The sequence below is a fragment of the Budorcas taxicolor genome, chromosome 13 (genome assembly GCF_023091745.1).
Source record: "Budorcas taxicolor isolate Tak-1 chromosome 13, Takin1.1, whole genome shotgun sequence".
In the NCBI taxonomy this organism is placed as follows: domain Eukaryota; kingdom Metazoa; phylum Chordata; class Mammalia; order Artiodactyla; family Bovidae; genus Budorcas; species Budorcas taxicolor.
Window position 1 is genome coordinate 70730815 of NC_068922.1, and position 18315 is coordinate 70749129.

The window sequence follows — 18315 nt, forward strand, 5'->3', positions numbered from 1 at the left end:
TTATGCAATGTGAGGTGCTTTGTGGGGAGAAGAATAAACAGAAATGCTCCAGCACTTATGCGCCGTAAAATCACAAGCATGAGATAAATTAATTAGTGTACACTAGAAAGGCGGCTGGTCTGTCTGTGCTCCTGGGGAAAGCCAGAATGGATGGCACCAGGCTGGAGAAGACGGGTCTCAACACCAGCCGCCGAAAGAAAGCAATGGAGTTTAATGTGCAGTCATAAACTGCAGCTGATGGAAAGATACGTGCGGTCTGTGTTTGCCTTTTTCCCAGGTACCATTCCTGTCTACTGCTCTAAGCTCTTTGTGTCTGCGGGCCAAGAGTCTTAGGGTAGTGGTCCCCAACCTTTTTGGCACCAGGGACCAGTTTCGTGGAAGCTAATTTTTCCATGGATGAGAGGAGATGGTTTCGGGATGATTCAAGTGCATTACATTTATTCTGCACTTTATTTCTATTATTAGTACATCAGCTTCGCCTCAGATCATCAGGCATTAGCTCCTGGAGGTTGGGGACCCCTGTCTTACATGACTCCAGGGAGACCTGGAATGGCTACCACTTGCTTCTAATGCTACCATGAGTGACGGTGGAGGGTGATGATGGTAAAGAAGTCCCTCAACACAGGGGAAAGCTCTCAGGAGGGGAAGCCTGACTTCCCCTGTGGCATCCTACAGAGGGGGTGGTCCATTGTCTGGTGATGGGAGCCTCACTACCGCACATTCAACTGGTTCTGTGGGAAAAGCATTGTTAGGAAGTTCTTTACACTCCTCCAGCATCTTCCTCCGGGAACTTAACAACCAAAGTAAGGAGAATAGCTAAAGCTCACTGAGCATTTGCTAGGTGCCAGGCACTGAGCCCTGGTCAGGTTACCACCTTTCTTGTATCAGCCCCATATTACAGTGTAGGAAAAGGAAGACCAGAAAGGGTGAGAAACGTGCTCAGAACTACACAGCTTGTATATGGCAGAGCAAGACCCAAACCCAGGTCTGCTTAGAACTAAATCGTAAGGTCTTAACTATTACACAGTTTCAAGCTCCAAAATCCTCTTAATACTGCCTGGCTTTTTTTGAGCAACACAGAACATATGAAGGCAAGACAGATGGGAACTAACACTTTGCTAAGTACCTGGTCTGGGTTAGCCTCCTCCATCTTTTCATGCAATGGCCTTGTGTACGTGAAGTAAGTTACTATTTCTCCACCCAAGACCTCTCTTTTCTTTTTTGGTTTGTTTCCATGTACATTTATTTTTTATATACAAAAGTCAGTCTAATTTATACTTAACAATGACCAGTTAGAATGTGAAATAAAAAGAACAGTACCATTTATAACTGCACACACACACACACACACACACATGAAACATTCAGGTATATGTCTACCAAAATATGCATGGGGCCTGCATGCCAAAATCTATAAGAGGGTGATTACAGACATTGAAGTAGACGCATGCAAATGAATAGACACCATGTTCCTGGGCCAGACAACTCAATATTGTTAAGATGACAGATCTTACCAGACTGATCTACAGATTCAATGCAAGCCCAATCAAAACCCATCAGGATTTCTTACAGACACAAACAAGCTGACTCTAAAATGCTATTGTACATTTATTCTTAAAGAAAGAAGGGAGGGGGGAAAGCCTTCAAACCTTAACTGTTCAGAAAATGAAACGTGACACCTGTTGTCATGCTAACTATCATAATCGTCTGGGTACATTTTTAAATAAAATTATTTCTCTATGTCTGGCAGAGCTGAATGTGAATAAAATCCCCTCCATGGCATAGCCCTATTTATAAGACACTCTAAACAAGACCATCTTAAGAGACAAAAGTTTGCTCTTAGAAGTGGGACTCAAGAGACCTATTTTTAAAAAGTCATAAAGCAATCCTAACCCTATCCCTCTTTAATCTCTGTCCGTATTTCTCCAAAGCAGATTATAAAATGTCATAAAATTGTAAACAGATGATCAATCTTGTTCCTGTTTGATTCTTGTCCCTTTTATGCAGTGAGTGTATTGAAAGGGATGTCCCCCAACCTCATTACAATTTGGAACGATGTGTTATAAACTTTCAGGTAGGGACCAACTTTGATGGGATAAGTGATGACTGACTTACTCATCGCTTATCCTACCTGGTCTGAGAGGGTGTAACTCTTATCAGTTTTGCTGCCATATAAATTCTTCAGAATTATTGTCATACCCACTTCCCAAGCCATGATAAGATCACAGCACTAGTGACTGGCAACTCTCTGTTTCAGAGATTTCTTTCTTCCTATAGTCTGTGCCCTGGTCACTATGGTGAGCCTTCATTTCCTTACACTTAAAATGATACTTCCTCACTGAAGAGACTAAAAAAAATACACAAAATGCGCTGAGCACCTTCTAATGTACTAGACACAGAACAGATGCTGCATGTGTAATCCTGATAAATTCTCACAGAAACCCTCCAAATTTGGTCTTACTATTCCCCTTTTATAAGATGTGGAAACAGAGGCTTGGAGAAGTTAGGTTAGACAGTAGGAGTCCAGGGTTCAAATGCAAATGGAATCCATGTTCTTTTAATACAATGCTGCTCCTTAGTTTCAAGTACTATTCTCTTCACTCTTCAGAGCTCAGGCTGTTTAAAATCCTTAAGGAGTAGGAGATGAGATTACAGAAGCATGGTTTATTCAGTAAACTGTCCCCAGACTGGATGGCTGGAGGACACCTGCCTGGCAATACAGTGGATGGATACACTTTGCATCAGCCATGGACCTCCTGGAAAAACCTTAGATCCTACATTTTCATGGTAGGTTTATTGTATAAAAGAATGTATGAAATCCCACATCAACCATATCTAAACTTAGATTTTTCACCAGAAGTTCTTGCTCTCATCAGTAGATGTCCAAATAATAAATGGCACAGGGAAGCAAAAACAAAGTAAAATAAAGTATAGGCATTCTTGGCTTTTCTCCATTTCTAGGAAAATGTATTGTTGCCAAGCTGTTTTCCAAAACAAAACAAGCCTTCTTTAATCCGGAGGCTCAATTTGGCTGATAACCTTAATAAAACCATATTTTCACTCTTTACAAAAACAAAATCCTCCCAGTAAAAACAAGGTATTGGTCAGATTAATCTTTCAATATTTCCTCTTAAAAAACATGAGGGGCTGTAATATGCCCACTTTTTCAGAATGTTCTGCACAGTGGTTCTAAGCCACTGGAAGGAAAAATTGTTCCAGAAATGAACTTACTTATAAAACATGAAACAGACTCACAGACACAGAAAACAAACTTTAAGTTACCAAACAGAAGGAAGGATAAAGTAGGAGTTTGGGATTAAAATATACACGCTATTGTATATAAAATAGATAACCAACAAGGACCCACTGTACAGCACAAGGGACTATATTCAATATCGTGTAATAACCTATAATGGAAGAGAATGTGAAAAAAAGGATATATATTTATATATGCATAACCAAATCACTTTGCTCTACACCTGAAACTAACAGAACCTTGTAAATCAACTATTTACAATAAAAACTTAAACCAAGAAACTATAAGATTGTTCCAGAAAGAAGCTCATCCAACACTCTTTTATTCTGATAAGAAAGATTTCATAAGAAGTATTGAGCTTCTTGAGGTTTCATTAATGAAGGTTTCATTGTTCATAATGCTTACGAACAAACATTTCTTAGGAGATTGATCGTGGCCGAGGGGTCTTTATTCCACCATTATGAGGAGTAATTGCTAAGAGATATTAAATACTATTTTTAAATGTGCCTGAGGTGTTTCGCCATTCATTAAATGGTCTATACACAATTATGAACAGCATAAGGACTGTCTACCTCAATACCTATAGAAAGGAAATGGTGCTATCAAATAGCCATCTATCTTCTATGGACCCTGCCCTCCACACTCAGGTTCCAACATTTTAACCAAAGCTGTATCTGTTTGATAATCTTGCAGGGCTAAATTTTCATCGGAGGTTCTGGGTTAGGTGGCCAGACCAAGAAATGCCTATATTTCATGATCCTGGCTTCTCAAACTCTCCCACAAGTGGTTCTCAACAAAGGTTTTAGATCAGAAGAACCTGGAGAACCTTAAAATGCCTAGGCCCCACCCGAGAACAGTGGAGTCGGTTCTCTAATCTTTCTTTTTAGGTTGTGGTTGTGGTCCCCTCCTTGTGTGGCTGTTCTTTTGAAACACACACCAATTCATCTGAGCCCTGTTCCCAGGAAAGAGGCAACATTCCCAACACTGCCCCGAGTAGAACAGCCCCTTCCACGTTCAGAGAACCATGCCTCATTTAAGGCAGGTTTTCACAGCCACACCACACAGGACAAACCTGTCCCCCTGCCCCTGTATTCAGAAATATGGAAGCCCTTCTACTTTTAAACCCAGCCTTTTCTCTGCCTTCTGGTCCATGAAATCTTCTTGTGCTCAAATGACATTGTCTCCCTTTGTGGGATTTGCCAGAATCATTCATTGACTCTGAGCTCTCACTGAAATCAGCAGAGACAGAAACCAGGAAGGGGGTGTGTCCTATCCGACTGCTCGGTGGAGAAGTTTTGGAAGTTTAAGAATCACCATCTACAACTGCCCTACCTTCATTCTATCTGGCAAATTCTTCTTTCATGCAACTTATGCTTGAAGTTAATAAAACATTATCTTCCCCCATTCCTGACACACTGCAACTGCTGTTCTAGCTCAGCTCTACCATTTGATAAATGACAACAATCTAATGAAATGCAATTGAAACAGAAACCAAAAAGGATGTACATTCTATCATTTAATTTGTTAAGATGACCCCATGACTTCAGCACTATCATTTCCATTTTACAGATGAGAAACTGAGGCTCTGAGTGCTTAGAACTCATAGCTACTAAGCAGTGGAACTAGGATCCAAACTTTCTCCTTCCTACTCCAGCCCTTTCTTCCTCTTTTTTTTTCCCTGTCCAAGCTTTTCCCAGCATGTCACCTACCTGGTTATAAAAGTTGTGTGTGTATGTGTGTATTTCAAGATAATGAGCAAAGGAAAAAAGTGAAAGAATGTGTTATTTCTTCAGCAAAACATCTTGCCTCTGTTCTATACCAAGCATCCTATTTGGCCCTTTAGCCCATGACATCTTTCCTCAAAGCAGAAATCAGACACTTCCTTCCTTTGTCATGTTTCACTGTTGCTCTTTCATGTATTTACAATATTATTTTGTAACTATTAACATGTCCAAGTCATGTTTTAAGCTCCTTGAGAGAAGGGTATTCCTTTTAAGTGAAAGTATTAGTTGCTCAGTCGTGTCTGACTCTGTGACCCCAAGGACTGTAGCCTGCCAGGCTCCACCGTCCATGGAATTCTGCAGGCAAGAATACTACAGTGGGTAGCCATTCCCTTCTCCAGGGGATCTTCCTAACCCAGGGATTGAACCCTGGTTTCCTGCATTACAGACATTCTTTACTGTCTGAGCCATCAGGGAAGCCTTTTCTTTCAAAATACTTATTTACACCTAGCTCAGTGCTTAGTACAAAGGAATTTTTCAGTAAATGTTCATGAATGAAAAGAATGCCACTTAAACATCACAGCTGTTATGAAATATAGGTGTTATTACTTCCATTTTACAGATGAGAAACTGAGGTTGAGATGGAATGAAGTCACTTAACTGAAACTGGAGCCAGAATGCCCAGGGTTTTTTCCTACAAAGCACAGAAACCGGTCTAATAATATCTTGCTAAGTACCTCCAAGCCCAAAGAGACAACTAGGTAATAAGTGGGAAAGCACTTTGGAAGAGATAAAGCTGTATACTCACACAAGATGCAATCATTGTCATCATCATCAACACTGCAAAGCTTAACTAAAGTACTTCCTTCCATTAAAAGCACTTTGCTGAAACACTTAGAAAGGCATTCTCCACTTTGTGCATCTCAGGATCTTATATTTGCTACAGCCCGAGCAGCAAGAGTTGTTCTCAGTTTGGGGATATTTGCTGAAGGTAAGTGCTTTCAGAACTGAAACCCGTTCCTGCCCTGGTGACACACTGTTAAGGGGGCACCATGGCTGGGCACTTACTTCTCTTTCAGTTCAGTTCAGTTCAGTCACTCAGTCGTGTCCAACTCTTTGCGACCCCATGAATCGCGGCACGCCAGGCCTCCCTGTCCATCACCAACTTCCAGAGTCCACTCAGACTCATGTCCACTGAGTCAGTGATGCCATCCAGCCATCTCATCCTCTGTCGTCCCCTTCTCCTCCTGCCCCCAATCCCTCCCAGCATCACAGTATTTTCCAATGAGTCAACTCTTCACATGAGGTGGCCAAAGTATTGGAGTTTCAGCTTTAGCATCAGTCCTTCCAATGAACACTCAGGACTGATCTCCTTTAGAATGGACTGGTTGGATCTCCTTGTAGTCCAAGGGACTCTCAAGAGTCTTCTCCATCACCACAGTTCAAAAGCATCAATTCTTCAGTGCTCAGCTTTCTTCACAGTCCAACTCTCACATCCATGCATGACCACTGGAAAAACCACATCCTTGACTAGATGGACCTTTGTTGGCAAAGTAATGTCTCTGCTTTTGAATATGCTATCTAGGTTGGTCATAACTTTCCCTCCAAGGAGTAAACGTCTTTTAATTTCATGGCTGCAGTCACCATCTGCAGTGATTTTGGAGCCCCCCCCAAAATAAAGTCTGACATTGTTTCCACTGTTTCCCCATCTATTTCCCATGAAGTGATGGGACCGGATGCCATGATCTTCATTTTCTGAATGTTGAGCTTTAAGCCAACTTTTTCGCTCTCCTCTTTCCCTTTCATCAAGAGGCGTTTTAGTTCCTCTTCACTTTCTGCCATAAGGGTGGTGTCATCTGCATATCTGAGGTTATTGATATTTCTCCCGGCAATCTTGATTCCAGCTTGTGCTTCTTCCAGCCCAGCATTTCTCATAGTTCTCTTTAGCTGACCCTAATTCTCTCTTCTGGCTGATTCAGAAACAGGATCTTACTACACTCTTCTGGGCTACACTATGAGCTTCCTGAGGCAGAAGCAGTATAGGAAGATGCCCACAGCCCTCCTGCCCAGCACAGGCACAGGTGAGAAGCAAATGCTGATGAATGAATGACTGCCTAAGGAAGGACTTCTTAGAGTTTACTTATCAGTGGTTAACAAAAGTGGTAACCCAATCAGTTTGTAAACAGTGTCCACAGACAATGAAGTATGCATGTTTAAGTGGTAGGTGGCCATATATATATATATATATATATATGTATGTATGTATGTATGTATTTATTTAAATCTACTTGTCAGTGGAGAGTGACCAAACTGAATGCGGGTGTCATAGGTTGGGCTCTTGGAAATTTGACTTTCAGAGACTGGCATGTAGGAGATATATTAGAAGGAGCTTCTTCGGGGGGGGGGGGGGTGGTCAACATCTGGGGGAGGAGAAGAGAGGGTAGGGGAGGGCAGGGGGAAAGGAGGGAAGGAGAAGGGAAGGAAAGAGAGGTAAAGGGAAGGGAGGGGAGGGGAGGGGTAGACAGGGGAGGAGAGGGGAGGAGAGGGGAAAAGTAGGCAGAGGGGAATCTGAATGGTGATGTAGCTGCAGTGAGGGTTTATTTTAAGCCAACCCCGTAGGCAACTCTGATACTGGACTGATTTTTACATCCTGTAAAAGTCAGCTATTGACCAGTTATTGAAGGACCTTGGGTGAGGCAGTTCTGAAGACCAAGTTATCCAAAAGAGGGCAGTTAGCCAAGAACTGCCTATCGACACCAGTTGTAGCACCTGAAGGGTAAGTCCGTCCCTGAAGGTGGATCTGAGCAGCAATCACAACAGTGTCCACAGAAGCTTCTCTTTCCATCCCTATTTCGCTAGGTCACTCCTCTTCATCACCAGAGAATCCCCCACTCTTTTACCTTCTTTATAAAGTTCAAATGTGTTTACGGAATAGAAACATGTAGAATCATACACCTTTCTAAGTCTCAAGGCATCACTGATACTTGGTTGGTTTCAAAGTTTAAAGTATAAAGTTGACACAAGCATAAACATCTTTTGCCACCTGTGAAGAGAAACACTCATTTGTATTTCCCCTGATTAAGGAGACAGAGGCTCTGACTTACAGATTTGCTCTGTTTGGTATTCATGATGGATGTGTTTAGACTCTAATTCAATAAACAATAAAGCATCCATTGAGTTGCAATCCTTACCCAACTCTATCTGTACACACAATCTAGCCCAGTGCATTAATATCTGTCTTGTTGCAACAGCACTGGTTAATTTTATGCATTTATAATTGTGACATGCAAGTACCTTTCTAGACTAAAACCAATAAAAAATTACAAAATAGATGATCAGAAAGCCCTACCATCACCGTATGCCAAAATAACTGGAAATGGATAAGAATGGAATACTCTAAGTCAATGAGAGATGAAACAAAATGCGGGTTATCCACCTCACACATACACCCACCTGTGAGTGTTCATTCCCATAATCAACAGAGTGACAAAGAGAAAGACGTGCAAATACACCCAGGGCAGTATAATCCGAGAACGGTTCATGAAGGTGAGTCAATGGGTGAATGAATGAAAGGTGAGTGCACAGCAAAGTTATGAATGAGCCTAGTACTGGTCTGCGGGAGTTGAGGAGGGCCACCTGAAAAAGAGAATAATTTCCCCTTTTTAAAGATACTAATGCAGCCACTATGGAGGTTCCTCAAGAAACAAAGTTGCCATATGATCCAGTAATTCCATTCCTAGGCATATACCTAGACAAAACTATAATTCGAAAAGATACATGCATTGCTATGCTCACGGCACTACAAGAGCCATGACCTGGAAACACACCTAAATGTCCATCAACAGATGGATGGATAAAGAGGAAGACTGGTGCATATATGCAGTGGAATATTACTCAGCCAGCAAAAAGAAGGAAATGATGCTCTGTGCAGCTACAGGGATAGACCTAGAGATGATCACACTAAGCAAAGGACGTCAGAAAGAGAAAGGCAAATACCGTATGGTATCACTTACATGTGGAATCTAAACTATGATACAAATCAACATATCCATGAAACCAAAAGAGACTCACAGACACACAGAACAGCCTTGCGGTTGCCAAGGGGAGGGTGGCTGGGAGGGGACGGACTGGGAGTTTGGGATTCACAGAGGCAGAGCATTATATATAAGATGAGTAAACAATGAGATTCTACGGGGAACTATATTCACTATCCTGTGATAAGCCATAATGAAGAAGAATATACATACACACACACACACATATGTATATTTGCTGTACAGAAGAAATCATAACATTGTACATCAGCTACATTTCAATAAAATCAAAAGCAGATAATGATACTAGAATTTTCCAGGCATGGAGGAGGGGTAGGTATTCCAGGAAAAGGGGACTGCAGCTGCAAAGGTGGGACCCTGAGCAAAGATATCAGGGTGATGTGAGGATCAGGAGAGTCAGCATGCAAAATATTAATCTGAGTTGTGTATAAAACACAGATTCCCAGTTCCCACTTTCAAAGGAACTGAGTAGGTTGGCGGTGGGGCCCAGGAGTCAGAATTCTCACCAAGGCCTTCCCTTGGCTGAAGAGCTGCAGCACGGCAGACAGCTCTGACTCGCCTTCATGGTAATACCTTCTATTTTCACTGTCAACATGTTTGCTGTCAGCTTTCGGTAATTGATACTTATCATCTTTAAATGGTTTTCTTCTATTCCTATTTTTCTTCATTTTTATTTGAAGTGACTGACGAATTACATAGAATACTTTTTGAGTATCTCTTGATATCATCATTTCAAATTCCTCTTTAAATGTATTGAGGCAATGATATTTGATTTGCAACAGCCTCTGGTGTGAAAAGGTGTATGCATTTCAGAGAAAGGAGGCAGTTTCTTATTTTGGCTGAAAGCCTATTAAAGGCGAGGCATTTTCCAAACAATGTCTCACTGAATCCTTGCAAGATCTCTGTAAGGAATGCATTTTTTAAAAAGTGTTATTTTTATATAGGAATACAGCTGATTAACAATGTTGTGTTAGTTTCTGGTGTACAACAAAGTGATTCAGTTATATATGTACCTATTCTTTTTTCAAATTATTTTCCCAATTAGGTTGTTACGGAATACCGAGCAGAGTTTCCTGTGCTACACAGAGGGTCCTTGCTGGTTATTCATTTTAAATATGGCAATGTGTACATGTCAATCCCAAACTCTCTGACAACCCCCCTTTCTTCCCCTCTGGTAACCATAAGTTCATTCTCTAAGTCTGTGAGTCTGTTTCTGATTTGTAAATAAGTTTTAAGGAATGCATTGTCAATTCCCACTTTATAAATTAGGAAACAGACTTTTAAAAGTTGCCTTAAAGCCACAGAAGCAAGAAATAGATGGGGTCTGGAGTCAGCTAAAAACTGTTACCTTTTTCGGTTTGTTTGTTTAAGAACAGATCATCTCCCTGTTGACTTTAGCTGTTACGTCTTTTAATCTCATCTCGTTCATTCATTCCACAAACATTTACTGGGGTTCACTGTGAGTGTCAGGGCACCATGGGGAACATGCTAATGAAAAAGAAACATGCTTAAGACACATTTGCTCCTGCCCATGATAACGCAGTCAGAGGTGGAGAAAAGGGACATTCCTGTAGGTAGAAAGAATCAGAGACATCTTCCTCTGAGAGCTGATGTTTGATCTGGACCTTGAAGAAAAAATGTAGGATTTAAAGTGGGAACCTGCTGTATAGCACAGAGAGCTCAGCTCTGCGCTCTGTGATGACCTAGGTGGTTGGGATGGGTGTGGGTGGGAGGGAGGCTCAAGAGGGAGAAGATACATGCACACTTAGAGCTGATTCACGTTACTGTATAACATTACAGCCCAATCAAAATAAATAAATAAATACACATGCTGGAATGGGGAGAAAGCGAAAGGACGTGAAAGCCAAAGTCCAAGCATTCCAGAGTGTCTGCACACAGAGACCAACCCAGGCGGTACCCTCCTCTGTGATACCCAAACAAAGCGAAGTGAAACAGTTAAGCACTCTCTGTCAGAACGGCTGGTAAACACCTTAGTGCCTTTTCAACAACGACTACACTAACACGTCTCTGTTCAAAACAATTACTGTGCCCATCACACGCCTTGAGGTAAATTCGCCCGTGAACACATGCTGACTCTTAGTATCGTTTTAAAAAGCAGATGCTGAAGTTGTTGGTTGCTGTGTTACAACAGAAAGACAAAAAGGAATTTGAGAGAAGCATTTCTGTTAGCTCTGGATGTGAGAAATAACAGTCGCTCTTTATAAAATACCTACTTTGTGTCAGTCATTCTACAGATAACGCTTGTTCGTTACGCCTCATGAAAATGCTGGCAAGTTGCTATTACCATCTTGCAGATGAAGAAACTGAGGCTCGGTGGTTCCGTGACAGCTCAAGGTCTGAACAACTGGACAGAAGAGGCAGACCTAAATTGTGATCTAAGTTTCACACCAAAACCCACATTATTTTTGTTTTTAAGATGTGTACCAGGCAATGAAGGACTCCACTCTAGATTCTTTTGCCCCTAGATCCCAAAGTGCCTTCTATCTACAGCTCTGTTTACCTGGGACATTAACTTCCTTTTGGTTACCTCTTACTCTAACCCCTCAACTACCACTGATCTGGCAGCCCAGCACCCTCAGCTCTGACCACATGGCAAGTCCCCTGGACAGCAAAGACAGGATTGCCTCAAGGGCCTCCTTGCCAGCCAAGAACAGCTGCCACTTGTCCTGAGCAAGGCACTGCTGTCCCTGCATAGAACTGAAGATGTACAGGCAGAAAAACCTGCACTCAAATCCTGGCCCTCCCACAGCCTGGCCAAGGGCCCCTCCAAGCACACAGTCCAGGCAGGCGCCCTGCAGTCTTAAATGAGAAGGATGGGCAGGGCTTGGGGGTATGGGCTCCTGGATTCAAACCCAAGCTCTGCCACATCCTGGCTGTGTGTATACACAAGTCCTCAAACCTCAGTCTCAATATCTAAATAGACTCAACACATTAACTATACCTCACAGGCTTTCCCTGAGCATTACATGAACCCCACACATCACACCAGCTAAAAAAACAACAAACAACATAGCCACCAGCCTCCTTCTAGGCTGGTCCAGCTGCCATGCAAGGGTGCAACACATCATGTATGTATGTGTGTGTGTGTGTGTGTGCGTGTGAGTGTTAGTTGCTCAGTCGTGTCTGACTCTTTGCAACCCCATGGACTGTAGCCTACCAGGTTTCCCTGTCCATGGAATTCTCCAGGCAAGAATACTGGAGTGGGTAGCCATTCCCTTCTCTAGGAGATCTTCTCGACCCAGGGATCGAATCTGGGTCTCGTGCATTGCAGATGGATTCTTTACTGTCTGAGCCACCAGTATACATCATAGAAGCTCATAAAACAGGATGAATCTTGAACTACATTCTCTCTCTATCTCAAAAGCAGGGATAGGAAGACTATGGCCCTCAGGACAAATCTGGCCCACCCTCTGAATCTTCTAAGTAAAATTTTATTGGAACACATTCCTGCTTATATATTTACATACTGTATGGTTATTTTCATGTTACAGCATCAGAGTTGAGCAGATGCAACAGAGAGTCCATAAAGCCAAAAATATTTACTACTGATTCCTTATTGAAAAAGTTTATGGACCCTTGATCCTGTGTATGGGACCTTTCAATGTGGGAGAGACATTGAGGGCCTCTTGGCTTTGAAAACACATTCCTCTGTTCCTCTCCCAGCCACACTTTACATTCTCTTTCTACAGTTTATCTGTTTTTCGCCTTACCTCTCTTGGCCATCACATAACACCTATACTGCTTTTCTTATATATGGTGTTTTTTCTCTGTCTCCCCCCACTAAAACTCTTCATGTGAGCAGGGACTTTTGTTTGTTGAGCTAACTCTTATATCCCAGAACTTTGACCAGTGCCTGACATGGAAGTGGGAACTCCACAAAAACTTGGGGATTGAATATGAGTTTCACTGTTGAGCCAAAGTATGTTGGAGGCTTTCTCTTTCAGTGGATGATTTCGAGGCTTTTAGAGGGATGGGGTGACTCCATAAGCTCTGCGAGGAGGGTATTATTTCTCCTGTTGAATAGATGAGACAACTGAGACTGGGTAAGGCAGTGCTTCTCAAAGGTGCACATGAATGAACTTGGGATCTTGTCGCAATGCAGGTTCTAGTTCAGAAGACCTGAGCTGGGAACGTAAGTGCTGCATTTCGTTTTTCGCTTGTTTGTTTTAGGCTGCACCATGCGGGACCTTAGTTCCCTGACTGGGGATGGAACCTGTGAATCCTTCTTTGGGAGTGAGGAGTCCCTATCGCTGGCTGCCAGGAAGTCCCGGGCGCTGTGTTTCTAACAAGCTCCTGCGTGATGTCAGTGCCGCAGGTCTGTGGCCCACAATTTGAACGGAGACGGTTTAAAGCACCCATGCAGGGTCTCTGCCTAAGACGTGGCCGAATGGAATCTTGAATCTGGAGACCACGGGGGTCCATCATTTCTGTTCTGTTCACCCTTCACCATCTACACGCATCCCTCAATCCTTTGGTTTCACAAGACCGGTCACACACACCCTCCTCGGCTCCCTGTCGCCACTTAGCCTCCAGATCCTCCTTTTCTCTGGGTACCCCCCCTCCAGCATCTTCAGCCACTCCATTCTGCACGGGCTCCTCTACATATACATTCCAGGACTTTCTGGCCCTTCAACTGGCCGGTCTCATGCTTCGCCTCTCTTTCAGGGCCCAGCGGTTAAGAAGTTATCCTCCTCATTGGCCCTAGGCAGGCTGGCTTCTTCCCTCAAGGCTACCCCAGGACCTGCACAAGTGACTTCTGCTGGTTGAGGACCATGCCCAAGCCCTCCACTTCCATCTCTCTGCAGCACCTTCTACTGTCAAGTCTTCCTTCTGCAGTGGACTTCACTTGGTTCTCCATGGTTCTCCTCTTACCTTTCTGTCTGCTTTGCCAGTTCTCCTCCTCTGAATCTTTAATTATGCCCCACTCTTGCCTGGGACATCCCATGGATGGAGGAGCCTGGTAGGCTGCAGTTCATGGGGTCGCAAAGAGTCGGACACGACTAAGCACCTTCACTTTGACTTTTTACTTTCATGCATTGGAGAAGGAAATGGCAACCCACTCCAGTGTTCTTGCCTGGGGAATCCCAGGGATGGGTAGCCTGGTGGGCTGCCGTCTCTGGGGTCGCACAGAGTCGGACACGACTGAAGTGACTTAGCAGCAGCAGCAGCAGTCCTGAGCTGGCATGAGTGTCACCCTAGGATCTGTCACTGAGAACTCCAAGTCTGCACTAATTCAAAGACCCTTGCTTATCACTGCAACTTGAAGTACAAGTACTTGTGTGTCTTCTTCTATACCTCCATACCATTCGTGTTTGATTTCATCACAGGGCCCAGCACAGAGAATGGTACAAAGTGGGCCTCCAGACAGTGCTACGTACACTGGCTAACAGACTGAGAGGGCAAGTTGCCCAGAAGGCATTGCATGCCCATACCTAATGTAAGCACACTGATCCTGTAAGAATCTCTAGAAGACCAGAGGCACCATCAGGGGCCACCACTTCAGCCCTGACTCCTTATGGTTTCTGAAAGGGGAAACAAAAGAAAACTTACATTGCAGGAGTGCCAATTTATTTGCAAGGCGCTTTACAAAATTCCTCATTCCCTACAAGCTAGGCACTATTATCCCTATTTTAGAGTTGAGAGGAAAGAGGCTGAAAAAGTTCAGAAAACTTGCTAAAGGTTATGTAACTGGTGAGTGACAGAGATGTAACTTGAACCCAGAACTCTGACATCTTCTACGATGGCAACAATACCCCATACTGTCTCATACCTCTGTGTCTTTGCACATACTGCTTTCCCTGCTCGGAATTCTTAGTTCTTCAGCCCTGGATAAACCCATCTCTAAAAGCAGTGATAACTATCCCCTGCCCACTAAAAAAATCAGTCACGCAACTAAGTGTCCCCATACCACAGTACATATACCTGTAGTTACCTCTCAGCTGAGCTTTCAAGTATTTAATGTTGGGCTAGTCTCTCTGATAGGTTTGCACAGGAGGGTAGGGTTCAAAGTCCTGGCCATCTCTCCATCCACAGTGTCTGGGTCATAAGGTGCATGTTCAATGCATGTGTCTCAAATGAATGAATGAACAAATGAAGCAGGCTGTCTGGTACTTTTGGTGCTGGTGGCTGGGGTTCATTGGTTCCTGTATAACATCAGGGTGGTGATCCCAGAATCTCATCTGCTCACTGCATGAACCTATTGACCAGGGACCCAAATACTGAGCAGAGAGATGGGGAGGCTGGCTCCCTCCTCATCTGTGAAGGCTTCAGCAGATGATCACTAACAGATATGGTCTCTCTCACAAGGCTGGGCTTGCCAGAGGTGGAGCAAGACATGGAACGATGGAAAATACACTTTACAAGGAGCGAGACATTCTGAGTTTTAATCCCTCTCTCTTGATGACTGGATGCGTGATTTCATGTACTTCACATACTTCTCTGGACCTGAATTTTCAAATATGGAAAATGCCTATTAGAAATGTGAGACTAATTCAGTGGTTTTCTAACTCTTCATCACCAAGGATCTATTTATGGAATTTTTCTCCTTTACCCTCATGTTGTGAAAATGTCTGGTTGAGGAATAAGAAAAACCATAAAAATAAAATTGTTATAGACAATCAACCATCTATAACTACCAGCAAAACGCACTGACAACATGATGTAACTGATGATAAACACTAGACAGAGAATTCTAGCCCCAAAGAAAGACCTTGGATGTTTCTGTCACCTGTGAAGCTGGTTCTAGATAAAGCCACGACTCCCTGTAGACTTCCTGAAATAGTGGAAATAGCCAATGAGTTTCTTTCTAATCTTTCAGCCCTTAGGGCTATACGTTTCCCAAGCAGACATAAATGGGCTTTGAAGTTGCTGAGATCAGTGGTTCTGTTTTATGTGTGCAAATCCTACAGGAGGATCAGGTTTTCCTCTTGTTGGAACTGGAGGATTTCTAACTAGAGAATTATACTGACAAAGGAGAAACAGCCCTTCACGGCTCCAAAAACAGAAAGGGCGGGCAGGGGGCGGGATCCAAGATGGAAGAAACAGAACAGACATGAACAGTGACAGTGCATTTTCAAATGGAAACATCGAGGCAAAATCAAAACGCTGCGGCTACAGATGACTTAGACAGAAGTGAGTATGAGAAACCAACAGACACTTGGTTGGTGCAGGAAATGCATGCTACAGGTTGCCTTACAGGGCACAAAGCAAAGTCACCCCAGGTAGATACTTACAAGTAATAGGAGTAGGAATAAGCATTTCTTCTATATATTGATGGGCAGTCAGATGAAGGAAATGTCCAAAAGTGGAGGAAAAGAAAAGACAAACAAACAAGAATTAGATTTATAAGAAATCTTGGTTCTTAGAAATGCACATAGTATTACTCCCTAAGCTCAAGGAGACGCAAGTTTCTCAACTCGTCGGCGTCCTTGAGAATCAGACACTTGCAGTGGTAGAAGAAATGAAGGAGACCTCTCCTGTGATGGAGAAACTCACTATCCATGCAGAGGAAGCCAGATCACATTTGGCCATTTTAATGGTTTGAAAATTCTTATGGTTACTAAAACTAGTTTCCTGGTAATTGTGATGTTTTGGTCTTAAGTCAGATTTCTGTGGCCTTCTAGAACTAGTTTATGACAGTGCTCCTAAGATCTAAGGAAAAAAATAATGACTTCTCTGTTAAGGTTAAACCACATCAGAATCTATGCATAAGATCACACCAAAAGCAAGGAAAGTGTGTAGGCAGCATCCAAGATGGCTGCCCAGTGATCCAAACTTCCCAACACTCATGTCCAAGTGCAGTGCCTTCCACACGGAATCAGGGTTGGCCTGAGGTGACCAATAGAATGTAGGAGGAGTTACATTCTGGGACTTTCTAGCACAGGACAAATAGAAGCTTTGTGGCTTTGTCTGAGTCTTTGGAACTTTCACTTGGAGGCCTGAGTCTCCATGTAAAAAGGCTAAGTGTCCCAAGCTTGCTGTGGTCAGAAGAGGCCAGGTGGAGAAACCACATGCAGAGGCCCTAAGACTCTATGAACAGAGAGAGGCTTCCAGCCAACCCCCAGCCAACTGGATTCTACCAACTAAGACCCTGGATATCATAGAACAGGAACAAGTCATCCCCTGCAAACCCTAGCCAAAGTACGGATTTATGAGAAAAATCACTAAATTTCATGGCTTGTTTTTTTAAGCCACTAAATTTTGGGAAGTCCTTTGTTACATTACTGGTAGAAAACTGGAAGAGCACTCAGATTTCATCATGAAAGAGCGCTGCGCTAAAAGAGAAGACTTGCAAACATCAGTCTGAACAGACTACAACTTGAATAAACTCTCTGCGCCTTCCTTTTATTATCTGATTCTTAGGTGAGTTGAACTAAATCACGAATTTTCAAACAACGCATTCTCAGGATTCTGCAGACTCACTGTAATGAGGGAGCGTGTGGGGTTACTGAACAGGTAGGGCTGCGGGCCCTCTGCCAGCCACCAAAGGCAGAGCTTCTCCATTTTAATCTATTTCATAAATTGGCATGTCACTTAAGATTTCACATGACTAAAAACAGATTCCACTCTCCAAAAGGATGGTTGAAAAATCACTGCCTGCAGTCTTTCTCTGATGTCTCTTCTAGCTCTTGGCTTCTGAACAATTAAAAAAAAAAAAAACAGGAAAACTCAAGTAAGCCTGTAATATTCCCTTTGTTATAACTTTTCTTGTTCTGTAGGAAAATAAATAGGAACACTTTTCTTTTACTGACTTAATTATACTGACAATAACTAATACATTTGTGGACTGAGAAAACTTGCTGAATAATTCAAGTCCTCAAAGACTCATCTAAGTAGGCAAGAATAATTTGCTCCCATCTTGAGTTCTGTGGTTAATTTCAACTGCTATCCAGTTTTGTTGACACAGAAAGATGTGGTCTTTACATCCACAGGGTGGGAACATGACCTCAGAGCCCCAAGTTTCCCCCTCTTAAGTAGGAACTGGCCAAAGCCCCCAAGGTAAGCCCACCCCTAGGCTTTCTCTCATTTATTAGGAGAGCCAAATTCTATAGGTCCAGAAGGAAAGTGACATCTGAATGCCAAGACACCTTGGCAGAAGGGAAGCTCTGAGCCTCCTTGGGAGGCTGAAGTGGGTAAACCACAGCCAGCAAATCTGGTCACTCGTAAAACTTCAATATCTTTGGCCAAATGAACAGTGGCCCCAGATGGGAGAAAGGGGTGAAGAACTTCCAACGATGGGTGGGATCTAGAACAGCCCACACAA

The 18315-nt window shown here is 43.0% G+C and overlaps 1 protein-coding gene across 1 annotated transcript in view; it reads right to left on the minus strand.

Annotated features, from left to right (window-relative positions):
- PTPRT (protein tyrosine phosphatase receptor type T) overlaps positions 1 to 18315 on the minus strand; it is an 816693-nt gene that overhangs the window by 137696 nt on the left and 660682 nt on the right. Inside the window, exon 15 of the mRNA XM_052650453.1 lies at positions 16286 to 16315. Coding sequence (XP_052506413.1) covers positions 16286 to 16315 — 30 coding nt within the window. The remainder of the gene's footprint in view (positions 1 to 16285; positions 16316 to 18315) is intronic.